A 16,546-nucleotide genomic window follows, 5' to 3' on the forward strand; every position below is an offset into this window, starting at 1 on the left:
CCCCCCCCCCCCGCACAGTCAGGAAGTAGTGGCTAATCGATGGCTTGCTTCGGTTCAAGTAGCAGCAGAGATGAGGGCTGAGATGTGTGTGGGTCAGAGTAACTACATACAACAACACTACTGCATTAAAGAGAGAGAGAGAGAGAGAGAGAGAGAGAGAGAGAGAGCGGGGGGGGGGGGGGGCGGGGGGGGGCGAGAGAGAGCACGAGCAAGAGCTGGGTGGAAGTGGGCGGAGTCAGGTTGCTGTAGGTAGGAGGAAGTCGACCCACAGTGGGCTGGAGTGTTCACACACTCTGCTGTTGCTGGTCTCTCTTCCAGAAGGTTCTCCCGACAGGTTGCAGCTGGCTGGTTCTCTCTCCCTCCTTACCTAAGCATAAATGTCACCACCTCCAGGAAACCTTTCTTGACCACCCTGAACCAATGGCCTCTTGGTGTGTCCGTCTGTCCCATAACAAAGGTTCTCCTTTGCTTCGCCTTAGGATACATCTTACTATCTGATGGCACAGTGTCCTGACGACTTTTGTTTCCTTCCCAGGGAGGGGGTCATTGCGCATGTCTTGGAAGTCAGGTGAGCACAGTAGAAATTCAGCGACCAAATGGAAAAAGCTAAGTCCAGCCCGGTGCCCACAGAGCCCTTTGGCGTTCGGTTTCCGCTTCCTGATCTGTGCTAATTCAAGCAGCACCCACGAGGTGACTCAGGAGAGCAAGCCTGTCAAGGTCACAGTTGGGCACTCTGTAAAACTGCAGTACCAAATAGCTTCGTCCCCACTGCCAATATCGGCTGCTTGCCCCAGCTGTTCTAAAAAGCACCCAGCGTGTCCACAAAGGCCTCCCCACTAGGACTGAACCCCACATTCAGTTTTCTTATCTGTGAAATGGAGCTGTAAAAGCAGGGGAGACTTGTCAATTACAGAGATGCGGATGGATAGTAATATTCATCTGTGAATGCCTACCCTGTTCAAAATGCTTCTTAAAATAAAATTTAAGCCGGGTGTGGTGGTGCACGCCTTTAATCCCGGCACTCGGGAGGCAGAGGCAGGTGGATTTCTAAATTCGAGGCCAGCCTGATCTACAAAGTAAGTTCCAGGTCGGCCAGTGCTACACAGAGAAACCCTGCCTCGGAAAAAAATAAAAAATAAAATTTAATTTTGTATAAATGCGTGCATCAATAAAGTGATCTATGACTTGAGAACGTGGGTGCCCATGGGAGTACTAGCTCTCCCAAATCCGGACTTACAGGCAGTGGTGAGCCATTTGGAATGTGTGCTGTGTGAACAGGCTCAGGTCGTTGTCTGCAAATGAAGTATAGACTCCACATCACTGAGCTGTCTCCACACACACATTTTATCAGGTAACTTCAGCACTCTGCACAACAGCCATACACGTTAGGCCCTCGCTGAGCCAGAGAAACCAAGCGCAGACAGTGGAAATGGCTTACCCCTCACAGCTAGACAGACTCTGTCATAAAAGGTGTTTTGTTTTGTTTTATTTTGTTGTGTTTTGTTTTGTTCAGCCTACCCCCAGAAGGCAGGGAGAAAGCTTCATTCTATGCGCCAGTAACAGCTAATCTAGGTTGTCAACTTGACACATCTGAGAAGAACCTCAATTGTCACTTGTCTGCATCAGATGGGCCCGCAGGCATGTCTGGGGTGTAGTACGGTATCTTGATTGCTAATTGTGGAGGTGGGATAAACACACTTTGGGTGGTGGGTTAGATAAGGAAGGTAGCTAAGGAAACCTGTAAGCTCTCTGAGCTCTCTGCTTCAGTGCCTGCCTCTCAGTCTGTGTTTCACAACCTGTGTTGCGACCCCCTTTGAGGGCTGACCAACCTTTTCACAGAGATCAGATATCCTGCATGTCAGATATCTACATTACGATTCCTAACAGTAGCAAAATCATAGTTATGAGGTAGTAATGAAACAATGTTCTGGTTGGGGGTCGCCACCACATGAGGAACTGTATTAAAGGGTGGCAGCGTTAGGAAGGCTGCGATCCACCGAACTAGTTTCTGTCTGGAGTTTCTGCATTGGCTTCTCAAAGATGGGCTATAAATCAAAGAAGCCCTTTCTCCCCACAAAGTTGCTTTTGATAACTGTTTTTGTTACAGCAACAGTACACTAAATTAGGACAACACCCCAGTCCTAACAAGGTTGCTGGGGAAAACAGAGGCACAAACAGCTGTCTCATGAAATTGGGAGCACCGGGGAGGGAACAGGGAGCCGGCTTAGACACTATTTGCTCCTCGGGCTTGATTCTGCCTGGCCTGATTTTTCTTAGGATTCAGTGTGGGTCCTCCACTGAATAAGGAATAAGATAAGGAATTTGAGCTGGGCAGAGGCAGAGAGGCAGAGGCGCAGAGGCAGCCAATCTTTGAATTCAAGGCCAGTCTGATCTACAGATTGAGTTCCAGGACAGCCAGAGCTACACACAAACAAACAAACAAACAACAAAACAAGGACTGGAGAGATGGCTCAGCAGTTAAGAGAACTGACTACTCATCCAGAGGTCCTGAGTTCAATTCCCAGCAATCACATGGTGGCTCACAACCTTCTGTAATGGGATCAGATGCCCTCTTCTGGTGTGTCTGAAGACAGGTGGAGTGTAGTCACGTACATAAAATAAATAATTAAAAAAACAAACAAACAAAAGACAAGGAATTTAGGTACTGCTGCCCTACTGAGGTGCACAACCAGGGGCCTGGGTCTTTTCTTCCTAAGCCTCCATTTCTTCATCTGGGAGAGTGTCGATTTGTAAAACAAAAAGACTTTGGGGCTGGGCAGAGGTTAATGACTTGGGTGCGATTCTAACCCACTAGGTTGGTCTATTGAAGATGAAAAGTCACCTGCCTGTAGTCACAGAGGGCTGCCCTTGGTTCTAGTAAGGAATGAGGCTGTGGGCTTGAGCTCTTGAGTCTCGAAGTCTGTGGGGCAGGTGGAAGTGAGGCTGTCACTCCACCGGACACATTTCCTCTGTGAAGTGGGGCGTCCCCGTCCCCTTGACAGCTGGGTTCCTTTTCCGGGACAGGGCTCCTAAGTCCCAGAGCTGAGTTGAAGACTGGCCAGCAGTGCCCCCCAGATCTGTGGGAGGGGCATTTACACCGTGGGAGGTGAGCTGTTTTTGACCAAAGCATTGCTGAGAGAAGGGTGGTGGCCGCATGGGAAGGGGAAGCTGCTGAGTTGAGTCGCTCAGCCAGCCCACTCCCACCCCCTTTCCTCCCTGGGGACAGGAAGAATGGGGGAAGTCCCGGCCTGACCTTAGCCCATGGTCCCTGACTTGACTTACTCCAGGATCCACAGCCCCTGTCTTGTCCTGACCCCTTCCTTGTCTTAGCAGCTCCTAAGCACCTCCCCCACCCAACCTGCCACACACACTTTTTTCCTATTGATTCTCTCGCACGTGGCTTGGGGAGCTATGTGTCCCTCCAGTACTAGATGAGAGCCTTTGGGTGGTGTCTAAACAACCCCACCATGACACCACCCCTCTGCCCAGGAACCTCCCCAGCCTCACCACAGCTTCCTGTCTGAAGATGTCAGGGCTCAGGGGAGCTGTGAGTGCTGTGGCCCCACCCCCTCTACCTCTGAGCACCCAGTGCTCAGTAAAGAGCAGGGGTGACTCGGACTACTTCCGCAGGATGGGGACAAGTAGCCACAGGGGCCTTCCATATGGGCCCTGTGGGCATGGACCTAGCAGTCCATTTTGGGTTCAGAAGAAAATTCAACTTTGGGGGTCATTCCTGTCCCGTAGTAATTCTGATCACAGCTGACTGGGAAGGCAGGCTGCACTCCCCAGTTCTAGAACTTTCTATGGCATTTTCTAGATTCATCTCTAACTCAGTCATTGATCTCACCCCCTTAAGCCTCCCCTTTTCTCTAGTCTAGACAGCTACTGACCATCATTTTCCCCCACATTAGCCCAAGAGCCAGCCACAGGTAGAGCTGACTCATCTCCTCAATGATGAATTCATTTATTCCACAGACTCTTCTAGAGCCTCCTCCTGACAAACCTTGTGCACACACGAGAGGAATGACCCAGCCTCACAACCAAACTGCTCTCTGGCCAGGGAATTTCCTCCTGCCATTAGAATTTCCCTAGTCACTAAGGGACATTCTTGAGGGCCCATCTAGATTCTCCATACCCTACAGAAAGAGCTGGGGCCAGAGCCATGTGTGGTCGTGCATACCTCAGGAGGCTGAGGCAGGATCAGAGAGCAGCGGCGTGGGCTACTCAGGATGTTTTGAGGCTAGGAAGAGGAACAGAGACCCTGTCTCAAACAGACAGACTCACTCAGATGGAGGGGCTGGGGATGTAGCTCAGGGTAGACCTTAGTTATGCCTAAGAGCCTGATTTCCAGTCCTGGCACAAAACAAAGAAGTCTAAAGAACGGTATATGCTGAGCAGCCCAAGAGCCAGTCCCTGCGCTGCTGTGTATATGAAATTTGATTTACTTCCCTTGACTCTCAGCTCTGAGGAAAGACGAGAATGAGGCTCCGAAGCCTTCAGTGGCACAACCAGTGAAACCAAGTCAGAGTCTCTCTCGGTCTGTCTCCACGCACGAAGCAGAAAGTCATAGACAAGACCATTACACCAGGCAATCCTCACAACCTCCTGATGACGGCCACCGGGCTCTCCCTCCATCTCTCCACAGCCTCCTGGGACAAACTCATCCTTCCACCTGGTAGCAGCTCTCTGAGCCCGAGCCCTCACAGGACACAGCTGCCCGACATGTCTACTGAACATCTTTTCTTGTTCCAAGAAATGCCCCAAATGGTCTCTGTTCTGGTCTGGTGCTGGGGGGGGGTTAGGGGTGGGGTGCAGGGGGTGGGGGCTTTCCTGAACAGGGAACTCCGGGATGTGAGAAGAAAGACTGATGGCAGAGGGAGGGAAAAACAGATTTCCTGGCCTCTCCTGTGGGGCGGTATGCAATGACTCTGTTCAGCCAGAACTTGCCTCAAAGTGTGGTCAATGGTTCTGCCCTTCCCTGGTTCCTAATAAGAGGCATGTGAAAGTGGGTTTTCCAGACAGACTTACTGCTATCTAAGCCACACCTCAGGAATTCCTTCCTCATATACCTAGGGTTGGAAGAGATGGGCGGGGAGCCTCCACTGGTCACTCAGAAGGGTTGGGTATCTCTCCAATAGAACCTGCCCATTACTAGAATGAGATAAAGGCCTGAGGTGGTGACCCACCCCTCCTGGTCTTCTCCAGAAGGGTGGAGAGAGTGCCTGGGTTTGGGGTCCAACTAAGATCAGTGACTGTCACACATGCAGGGGTGGACTAGCAGGGAAGGGGCACTCAATGACGTGGTTCCACCCGTCACTAAACACTGAGTCACAGAGATGGGTGAGGTTCCACCTGGCCCAACCTTTACCCTGCAAAGGCTGATGACATCCCAAAGGGAACCACTGCGTTTGTGGACTATGAGCAGAAGTTCCCTCTCAGAGGTGCTGGCAGTAGCAGAGAGTGCCTTATTTTGATCCAGACTTTAGAGTCTTCCCCCCACCCCCGAGACAGGGTTTGTCTGTGTAGCCCTGGCTGTCCTGGAACTCACTCTGTAGACCAGGCTGGCCTCAAACTCAGAAATCCACTTGCCTCTTGCCTCCCAAAGTGCTGGGACTAAAGGCGTGCGCGTGCCACCACTGCCCGGCCAGACTTTAGAGCCTTAGCTCATGTCGTCTGTTTCTTCACAGCCCAAGACCAAGAAACCACAGAATAGACTGGTGCTCTAGGATCCCAGAAGCCAGGGGCACAGGAAGAGAGGTCCATTCACACAGGACCTCGGGGGTCCCAACACATACACCTGCCCAGCCATACGCAGCATCCAGGAGTCACAGCCCTGATCCAGATCTCACTAAACTAAAATTATAGGGCCGGGGAACACAGCTAATTGGAATCCAAGCCCCCAGGGGACTCAAAGCTAAGACCACACACGGTAAGGAACGGATTCTGCAGCCCTGGGAGGCAGAAGTACAGCCCACGTTTCCTAGAACCACAGGAGAGGAACATAGCTAGGGGACGAATGGTACTTAGCGCTGGGGGGTGGGGGATGCTGGGGAAGGGGGTCCAGAGTTCACCTCAATCTATCACCTCCACTTAAAGCTGAGATGGCTGGGGTCCTTTTGGCTTCCAGAGCCTCCCAGCCAGCCAGCATCCTGCAGAGACCTGGCCCGGTTAGGGTGTCATGAGGGAAATGCTCCAGAAGGCAGGGGAAACCTTGGGAATGACCACAAGGAGCCTGTGTGCTCTGGTGCACTCACCAGCCGTGTCGTAGAGGTTCAGGGTCACCTCCTTGTTACCCACTGTCACACTAGCCGTGTACTTCTCAAACACCGACGGGGCGTAGTGCTGCGAGAGAGGGGGGTCGGGTTGATCTTTTAAGGGGTGCAAAGGCGAGCTAACCATCCCAGACATATCCCTCCCCCCACGACTGTCTAACACCCTCACTCCAACCAGCTCGAACCTGGCAAACCACTGGGCTCAAGAATTCTCAAAGGGCTGCCTGGAGGAGACAGCTGAGACTCCATGGTCCAGGCTTGGGGCCTGGGTCCAGGTTGGGGTAAAGCTCTTGTTCCCTGCAGTCCCAAGCCCATCCTCACCCCTCCTGCCACCAAGCGGGCCTTACCTCGGGAAATGAGCCTTGGCAGTACACCATTAGCAGGGACGTCTTGCCGCAGCCGCCGTCACCTACGATCACTATCTTCAGCTCCTTCCTCGCCGAGCTGGGGGCGGCGGCTGGGGCCGGAGCACCCGGGGCGTCCATAGCCCGGAGCCCGGAGCCCGCAGCGCTGGATGCTGCGCGCTGGCTAGAGCCCAGTTGAGCGACAGGGCAGGGGCGGGGTTACAGGGCAGGGCTACGAGGCTCCACCCACGGGCAGCTGGCGCCACCTCTGCCAGGCAGCCTCCCAGGTTCACCTCCCTGTCTTAATTCTCCTCGGCTATGGTCCGGGGACCCCGGGTATTTGTCTTGCAGTCCCAGGGGAAATGAAAAACCTGAAGAAATGGATGCTGAACCGCAACCGCGGTGCATCCCCATCACCCGCGTCCCTGCACCCCCACCCCCTGCTTAGTAGATTCGTGGTTTCTGCCTCTTCACAGGGACAGCCTTTAGTTGGCAGGCTCCGCCTTCTAGCAAGGACCCTTTGATTGGCCGGTCCCACCCCCACAGGGAATGCGTTGATTGGCGGGCTGTATCCTAGCACCGGGGTTCGCATCCAGCCCTAGCTGCTAGTCGGCTGACACAGCCTATCTTCCCACAGGTTGTAGCCGCGGTCATTCTCGGAGAAGATGCCAAAAGGTGGGTTGTGTGTGTCCACATAGTCTGACCCTGGCCCTAGCCGGTGTGCAAATGCAGGAATTCTGCCCACCTAACCTCCCCACCCATTCCGTTGGCCCGCACTGTGGAGCCATGGCGCCCCCTGCCGGCGAATGCCTTCGACAACAGCCTGTTTTTAGAGCGGACTCAAGATACTTGGCTCAAAGGGTGACCCCAAACATGACACGTCGCAAATGTGACAAGCCGAGAGCCCTAGTTGAGAATATCTGGCCCTTCCGTAAACTTTGGAAACGGATATCCTTGTCGCTACCAATAAGTGTTCTGGTGTCCCGTCTTTCACCCCAGGAGCTCCACTCTCATCCCCATTCAAATTGCTGGTACTCCGAGTATCACTAGCAGTACAGTTGGCTCATGTCACTGCGACCCATCCTTTTCCTGTTACTGTGTGCCGCGGGTCCACCTCCAAAACCAGGCCAGTGGTCAAGCGGTAGGACCCCAGGAGACTGCCAGCAGTAGGCAGATCCTGAGAGTGAATATAATCCTACTAGCGGGAGTTCATTTCTTCAAAGCAGTGTTGGCAAGGTTCTTGTCCTGGGCCTCACAACGGAGAGTCTCGATTTTCAAGTTCTCAGCAAACATCAAGAAAATTTTACTCTGTGGAGTAACTACCAACCTCACTCCTTGTTTCCCCGCCCCCTCCCCCACTGCGCCAGGAGACGCAATACAACGGCTCCACCACCAGAGGGCAGCAGCGACCGCCCGTGAAAACTCAAAAGACAACAGGGTGGGGGGAAACCTGAACCAATCTCCAGCTGTTAGGGAGAAGCAGAAGCCCCTCTTGTCACTGGATCAACCGCCCATAGACAAATGTTCAGCAACTCACTCGTTCCTTTTTTTTTCTTTTTTTGCAACTTGTTTATTGAGAAAAAACCATGTTCCTGCCTGTGAGGAGCTCAGTCTAGAGGAGGCAGTGTTGACGGAGTTCCGGGGACCAGTGAGATCAATTTCGAGACTACAGCTGAGGGGCCGGGAAGGTTGTTATACTGGGTACAGCTGTATAGAGGACGAGCCAATAGAAGGTGGAGGGATGCCCAACTTGGGCAAATGTACCGCAGCTGGAAAACCACCTTCAGGTTTTCAGTGGTGATGAGGGAGACAGGCCCAAGTGGTTGTCAAGGTAACGGGCTAAATCAGGAGGGCCTAAGTGCTGGCTGAAGGGGGTAGGGGGGAGGAGGGCTGCAAAGAGACAAGACAGGAAGCAATGGAGTGAGTCCTGTCAAAACCAGGCAGGGGAGGAGGAGCTAGGGCTATCTCTTAGTGGCCAGTGAGGGTGGCAAAAAATAAAAAAATAAAAAATAAATAAAAAGGGAAGGACAATTTCCATTGATGTGCCAGAGGTGAGGTTCCTCAGAAGACGTAGAGCAGGCAACTCCAGTGTGGAATAGCAATCGCACAAAGAGAGGGAGATTGAGAGTGGGCTGGGACCCACTTACCTTTGCAGGACACCAGGTTTCTTCTCTCAGACATCTTTTGGCTTGGCTCTCGACCCAGGAGGCTGGCTGGCTGCAGTTTGCCAAGGGGAGAATTCACTTCTAAGAAAAAAAACTTGTTCTACTACATATAACCAAGAGAGGGCTCCTGGCTTCCCACAAACTCCCCCAGACCTGCGTGTGCACTCTCCACCCTCTGTGACAGTGACAGAGCAAGTCTGCAGGGAGGAAATGACCAAAAGCAACCAGCTCTGGGGAGGGTTCAGGCAGCACATGGCCACCTCACCCATTTCAGCCTGCCTACTCACCCAGCCCTACCTCAGCAGGAGGCTGGCAAAGCCCCAGCACTACCCGGCCTAGAGTGTTGGATTTGGACTCAACTCTGGTGGTGATGGTGGGGCTGTATCTGTAACTAAAAATAACCAGGAATCTAGCCAGCTGCTGGTGAGAGCCTCCTCAGAGGTCGAGCTGAGATACACACTCACCCACCCAGGGTGGCTTTACTCCCTCATCAGCAAGATGTTCAGGGGGCCTGGGGCACTCTCCATTGTCCAGGAATTCCTAGAGAGCAGAGGAAAGCAAGAAATTGCTTCTCTGGGTTCTTGCCTCAAACCCCCCTCAGGGAGCTGTCGGGTGGGTCGCTGCAGAGACTAAAGCACAGATCCAGGGGGGCAGAGGAGAACAGACTGCAGCCTTTAAGGACAAAGTACAAATTTGGGTGGGGGAGGCTAAGGCCTCCACTCCCCTTTTCAGAGGCCCCATAAATCAATTATTGAGCTATCCAAATGCAGATGGTACGGATAAGAGGGGGGAGATAAAGACTCTAGCAGAGGGGTGAAGCTGGGCTATCTTATCTACCTGGTTAGGCAGTCTGACTCGCTCCTAGTCTCAGCTACTTAACAGCTCCAGGGAACAAGCGGGGGATGGGCTTCGTCATTTCTGGAAGCCAGGCTGAAAACCAGCGAAAGTTGGTACAAAGGGATATACCTAGGGTCCCAACCTGTCACTAGGTAGGAATAGCCCGCACACAGCAAGACCCTCCTCCATCACACGACAATTTAATAGCTCAGAAGGTTTTTGTTCAACTTTCCCCTCCTGGCTCCCATCGGCACGGAACAATCCGAGAAAACACTGGGGGCTGTGAAGAGCGGGGACAGCGGGTCCTCCGACCCACCTAGGTTGCTGTCTCCACTCAAGAGAGTCTGAAAAGGTCATATTCCAAACTTGGGCTCGGGGCCAGGTGGAGGAGCCGGAAGGGGCGGGGACACTGGAATCTGTGTAGTAAAGCGAGTCCAGCCACCTCCCAGTTCAGGCAAGCCTTCCGCTGGCGTGGCCCTCTCTCTGCAGGCCAGAGCGGCCCCGCCCCACGCTCCATGGGTGACCAGGAGGCGGGGCACCCCTCGGGGCCAGGAACAACAGCAGGACAAACTGCCCCACCCTACAGCCCAGGAGGTGATAAGGGGGCCAAAGAAAGGAGAGAGAGAGAGAGAGCGGTGGAAAAGACCTGAAGTAGAGAGCAAGCCACAAGTTGGTCCCGGTCACTTCCATCTTCCCCTTTCAAGCACCACGTCACAGTTTAGCGCCTAATTGCTCCCTAAAGCCTGTAACCCTCCAGGGTACAGCTGACACAACGCGACTTAAATCAATTAGTCGGAGGCTGGAGGAGATAAAGACCCCAGCCAGATCCAAGGACTCTAACCAGAGCCTTTAGGGTAGATCAGTTGTGTTCCAAGGCTTACCGGTATTAAAGTAGGAACGAGACCAACCTAGCAAAGCGCTCTTCTCCCCGCCCCCCTTCTCAATAGGGGCGAGGAGTCCAGCCTTCCCAGCAGAAAGCCAGCTCATCCACGGACTTGATGCCTGGCCCTCGGCACCAGCGGGAGCCCCGGGACCATTGTGGAGCCTTGCTATACCAGACAGCTCTCTCTGGCAGTGATAAAGGCAGACAGCTGGCACGGGAGGGAGCCTAAAATAACCCAGACAGCTGGGCAAGGGGGTGTCACGGGCCCAGGCTCTGGGCTGAAAATCAAGACACCTGGAACCCTGTCCAGGCTCTGCCCCGTGGTGGCCTCATAACCTTGGGTGAGACATTTCTTCTCTTGGGGCTATTGGTGGGTGGCCCTTAAATCCCGACCCAACCACAGAACAGCCCACGGAGCCCCGGGAACAGCCTGGACTCAAACACTAGAAGAAAAACAGGGCTGGCTGCCTTCCCAGCAAAGCCAGTTTTCTTTCTCCTTGGCCTGGAGGCTCCAGCACGTGCTTCAGGAAGTGGGCTGGCGGGGAGGAGCCCGGGAGACAGCCCAGCCCCCACCGGCGCAGGCAGCAACCACTCCCAGCAACAATCCTTATCACAATGGAGGCCAACTGGTTGTGAGGTCAGAGCAGGAGTCTGGCCCCCTTAATCTCACTTAATCCTCCCACCAACCTTTTCCAGCAGGTATTGTGGTCTTTTTAACCGGGGGAGGGGGAAGAGAGGCACTGGTCCAAGGTCACTAGCTAGGTCCACACCTAACCTACAGCGGCCAGACTAGAAGCATCCCTGATTAGGCACCAATCTGCCTCCAGCAACAACTGGGGAAGCCTTCCAGGTCCCCCAACTACACGTCAGCACTCACTGTAGGGGTGAGGAGAAAAGAGAAGACAAGAGGCTGGAAGCTGAGGCCCGAATAGGGGAAGCCAGCAGGAGCTGTGGCACCTGAGGCCAAATGGCTTATCAAAGTAACATAACGAGAAACACACTAGGGGGCCAGGGGTCAGGGATCAAGGGCCACACCAGTTTCAGCAGCAAAGCTTCCTGCCTAGGAGGAGGGCAAGCCAACTGCTAGCCACCAAGCTGGGCGGCATCCCAGGTGTCACCTACTATAAAGAGTCTAGACACCTGGTGCTACCTGGAACCTTGACTGCCTAAGAGGGAAACTCGAGAAACGGGCACAGTCGGGTTTAATGGGTCCAACCATTGACTTCTGAGGCCGGTGCAGCTGGGGAGACCCTGCTCAGAGACTACACACAGACCTCATTGACTGTGTAAGATCACTACAGACAGGTAAAGGGCCAGCCTCCGTGTCACGTTCTAGAAGCCAGGCTACCGGACACCTGGCCTTGTTGAGAGCTCGGATCCAGGAAAAGGAGAAGCCAAGGAAATCTTTTCTCTCGGGAAGCTGGCTACCACTTCACACTTTTGCTTCTTTGTCTATCCAGCAAGGCAGACATCAGAAGGGGGCTCAGCTGGTCCCCCTAATGGGGTTCAGGAAGAAGGTCTGAAGCACCACTGGCAAACCTGGCAGCAGTCACTGTCTTCAGAAGTTTCCAGGGCCCTCCCATGCCACCATAAACCACACCACTGGGAAATACTTGGTAGTCCTTGCTCTAGTAAGCTGCTAAATTCGGCATGAGAATCGCCCGCCCTAAACGCCCGACAGCAGAAGCTGACAGGCGGGGCTGGATGGACCCAGTAGGCCGCCCATTTCACACACACAACCGCCACATCAGCGTGGGGGAGGGGCTGCAGAACCAGCCCAGCGGGTTTGGGGATCCCAAGCCGCCCTTCGAAGGCTGCAGGTCAAAGCCCGACAATAGTTCTCTGAACTTGGGGAGAGGGCTCTTACCTACCTTAGTGGGGAAGGCTGTCAGTCAAATTGGGCCTGCTCCAGATGTCCAGAGGAAGCAAGGATTGTCTACAGTGGGGATAACACAGACATGGCTCCGGTCTCCAGCCAAGACCTGTAAATTCGGACGATCTGTTAGGGCAATTCCACAGTTTGTATGTTCAGAGAGAATGGATTGGCCAAATGCAATACCAACAGGGTCTACTAGATAGAAAGGGAGTCACAGAAATGCTGTGTTGTCCCCCCTTTCCCAGCTGACAAGGCAGCCCTCACTCTGGAATGGGTGGGGGTGGGGCGGGGGTGGCTGAGTCACTAAAGTTCAACCCAGGAGACCAGCAGCGGGAGACGACTCATCTGCATTTCCAAAGACCCGCCCTGTCCACATCCCCTCCCCCAGAAAGGCCAGGATCTAAGGCTTTACCCTCGGGCACTATCGCGGCGGGGGGTTGGGGGGGGGGATCCCGAAGGGGAGGCCCCAATCGGCTTTCCCAAGCCCCAGCCCCCCCCTCCAAAACACACCTCAAACCCACAGAGAGCTGAGTTGGAGGCTGGGCCCCTGGCGTCCAAGTGAAGGGACTCAGCCACTGCGAAGGCCTCTAACCCCAAGTGGGGACAAAAGGGGAGACCCGCCCCTCCGGCTCGACTACCAAAGGGCGTCTGGGGGAGGCAGGGGTGGGTCTCCCGAAGCCAAGTGGGCAGTGGAGGGAGGCTGGAGCAGCCTCTTAGCCCTTGGCTAACTACTGGCTCCTGTTCCGAGGCAGAACGGCAGGCAGTGCAAGCCAGAGCGAGGCCTCGTGCCTGCGTGGGCCTTGGGAGGCCGGGGCTGCCACGGAGATCGAGGTCCTCCACCCGCCTCCAGGGGCTCGCCCTACCCGGCCTCGGTTCCCCCCGCGGCTGCCACTGCCCGAGCCGCGCCTGGGGGGACGGGTTCGGGGGGAACGAGTGCGGGGAATTAGGGTGCGCGACGCCCCCCGGGGCCTAAGGCCCCCCGAGACCCGTCACCAGGATCGCGGGCGCTGTGCCTGGCAGGCTCTTAGGGCTCGGGGCTGCCTCTCGGCTCCCAGCGACAACCGGGGAAAAGCAGGATGGCGGAAGGAAGGAAGGAGGAAAGCCGGCCGCCATTAGCCAGAGAGCAGTATTGAACGGCCCGGCGGCTTCAGCCTTGGCTCCAACCCGACCCAGCCCTCGGCTCGGCTCAAAAACCTGAAAATAAAACTCGTGTTTGGGAGGGAGGAGCGAGCGCGGCCCGGAGGACAAGCAGCGCCAGGCTGCAGGCGGGAGAGAGATGCTGCGTCATGATGCCAACATGGACGCCGGCCTTTTGTCCTTTTTCTCTTTGGAAGAGCAGGCGAGCCCCGGAGCCCCGAAAAGCTGGCTTCCGGGGGGCAGAAACCCCCACAATCAATCGGGAACGAGACTTTAGGATGGGTGGGAAGGTTTCCTCGCTTTTTTCAGCCCCTCCATCTCCAAAACACTTCGATTTCTTCTTTGCCACTAAGGTGCAGACCTGAGGCGAGCCAAAGGGAATAGCGCAAGCGGCTCCATGGATGCCCCAGGGTACTGGGGACTGGCTCTCTTCGCCTTTGGGTGCAAAAGAGGCAGAGGGGTCTGGAGAGCCCTAGTCCCCTCACCCACCCACTGCAATCGGCTGCCAAGCTCAAGAAACCCCAGCTCCCAATCATCTGCAGCCCATGGCCTGCTCAATCGAGAGTTCCTCGAAGGGGGAAAAAGGCACTTGAAAAAAAATTTTTAGTCTAGTTTTTTACTTACCCACTCAGCCCGGCGCCATGGAGTCTAGAAGAAAAAGCTGGCCGGTGTTTGTGGAGATATTATAAAAATAACAGGTCTTTTTTTTGGGGGGGGGATGTTTGGTTGTTTAGTTGGGGGGAAATCTGGGGTTCTGGTATCCCTTTGTTGTTACCTTCTTTGTAAGTTACACTCGTGGTATTTCTGCTCCTTCCACGACTGCAAACTTTCCAGGGTTTGGCTGGCATAAAGGCGGCTTCGCTGAGGGCTGTTTAGTGCTCTGGATTTACCAATGGTGTGATCGTCATTAAGAAACAAAAGGCAAAAACACAAGTCAAATCAAAACAAAAGGCAAAACCAGCCATCCCAACCGCCACAGAAAATACCACCGACTCAACGTAGGTGTTTGGCTTGAACCGGCTAAGGACTTGTTTTCCAGTTTTAATCTAGTTTTCAGTGGCGGCATTCAGTCTTTTTTTATACAAAAGGTCTTCCTTTCTCTCACCCTCCACCACCCCACACCCAGCTCGAGAAAAACAGCTGTTTTTCTTCAAATAGATCGATTTTCAAAGAGTGTACGAGCTACTGGGAAGAAATCTGAATAGCAACTATGGCTGTAAACATTTTTTTTTTCCAAAAAGCTCGAAGCTAAAAAATCGTAGCTTTATAGAAGCAAAAACGTCTAAAAGCATTTTAACTGACTTACATCAGACAAAGACAAAGACATACATGCAGATGAAGCTTCCGAAAATTCAGGACATTTCAGGCGACAGTAACACGAGAACGGCAGTGCAGTTAAGGACAGAATGGATTGGGTACTTACAATGTAAAAGGTTTTTAGAAAATTTAACAGTAACAACAGCTCACAGTTTTTTTTGTTATTGTTGCCGTTTTGCTACAACTATACATTTAAAACATTACCTTGTTAAAAAATAGAATTAATAAGATGGTCAGGCTTAAGTGTTTAATAGAGGAAACTATATTTAAAAATTTATTGTTCAGTCAAGAGAATACAGATTAAGACAGCTCCAAGCTCTCCCACCCACCCACCCGAGAAAAAAAAAAAGGAAAAAATTAAATATGTCATTTACTTAGGTTTTTTTGAATTCAAAACTGTTAACTGCTGACATTAATAGTGTGCTATGACCTAGTTATACAAGACAAAGATGGATTCCAAGTCATAAGGAAAAATCCAGATCTTTTTAAAAGGTCTTCTTCATTCTTCCAAGTGTGAGTCCTTTGGCAAATGTTAAACACATTCAGGCGTCCTGAACTGGATGGTGGAGTCAAAGGAAAAGCATTCCCCATTTGCAACAAAGGAAAAACCCACTTGGCCATTTAATTCCATTGCAGAAAAATGGCTCCCTCATCTGTTGGCCTCTCCTTGGAGTCTGATGAAGGATGTTTTGAGATCAGCGTCTAATAACTCAAGCCCTATAGAAGCCGCGCGCTGATTGGCTGCCGCACCCTGCCGCCCTGCTCCAGCCAATTACCTACCCACGGCCAAATTACAAACCCCGAAAAGAGCCCCAATATGAAATACACCACCACGAAGCCCCTGCGAGGAGGCTGCTTCGCCTCGGCAGCCCGAGAAGAGAGACCAAGGGGGTCTGCAACCAGATCCACGCGAAAAGCCGGGGAAGCCTCCGAGTTGAACTCACAAAATGGAAGCCGAGCGCTGATTGGCCGCCGCCACTCCCGGACCTTTAATAAAGAAAGGGGAAGGAAAATGATAAATGCAAAAAAGGGGACTCTGTCGCTGGTGGCTGGAGGAAGGAGGGAGGAAGAAGCATGTGTTCAAGACAATTACTGGGCGCTCCCCTCCAAAAATAAAAACAGAAAGGCAAAAAATAAAAAAGAAAAAGAAAGAGCTATCTTCCCCGTCCAGGGGAGGGTTGTATCCTCCCAGGAATGTGAAGGCTAGTGTGGTTCCAAACCTTGGTTTCTCTTCCCCAGCACAGCTCCTGGGAGGGAGAGGGCGTGCGGGCCGAAGAGGAAGCGGGATCGGAGATACCTCGATTGCAAACTCGTTTGGGGTCGACGTCTGCCTCCCCTCCCCAGGCTTCTAGTAGTCACACACACGATCACCCCCCACTCGAAACCCAGCCCTTTTTGCCGAGTCTCCACGCGTCCACCACCGGCCTGGGCAGTTTGGAAACAGTTTGGGAGGCCCTGGGGGCGCACACCGTGGAGTCTTCCGTAGCTGGAAGGGTAGCCCCAGCCGCGGGGGAGGTAGAAGCCGTGAAGACCCCCCTCTTCCCCGCCAGCCAAGCCCCCCACCTCAGTCCCAGCAGAATAAATAAATTAAAAGGCCTTCCCCCCGGGGAAGGGGGGGAGGCAGTGTGGGAGCGCGCGAGTGAGGGGTGGGGGGCCGCTGGGGCCCGGGGCTTTGGCGGCGCAGCTGCCGCCGCCGGGAGAGTGCCTGGGGAAGC

At 53.6% G+C, this 16,546-nt stretch overlaps 1 protein-coding gene across 21 annotated transcripts in view; it reads right to left on the minus strand.

The window, feature by feature from the left end:
- The window catches only part of Rhof (ras homolog family member F, filopodia associated), a 23,259-nt gene extending 6,788 nt beyond the window's left edge, over positions 1-16,471 (minus strand). Inside the window, exons 1-8 of one of the 21 annotated variants that reach the window (XM_029477140.1) lie at positions 16,052-16,471; positions 15,776-15,818; positions 14,290-14,394; positions 12,373-12,483; positions 9,246-9,321; positions 8,764-8,862; positions 6,620-8,506; positions 6,255-6,342 (exon numbers count right to left, since the gene is read on the minus strand). In XM_029477140.1, coding sequence (XP_029333000.1) covers positions 6,255-6,342; positions 6,620-6,757 — 226 coding nt within the window. In that variant the 5' untranslated portion in view covers positions 6,758-8,506; positions 8,764-8,862; positions 9,246-9,321; ... (2 more) ...; positions 15,776-15,818; positions 16,052-16,471. The other 20 variants (XM_029477134.1, XM_029477133.1, XM_029477131.1 and 17 more) reach the window with 20 other exon arrangements.
- Positions 16,472-16,546: the final 75 nt, after the last annotated feature.

The sequence above is a fragment of the Mus caroli genome, chromosome 5 (genome assembly GCF_900094665.2).
Source record: "Mus caroli chromosome 5, CAROLI_EIJ_v1.1, whole genome shotgun sequence".
Classification (NCBI taxonomy): domain Eukaryota; kingdom Metazoa; phylum Chordata; class Mammalia; order Rodentia; family Muridae; genus Mus; species Mus caroli.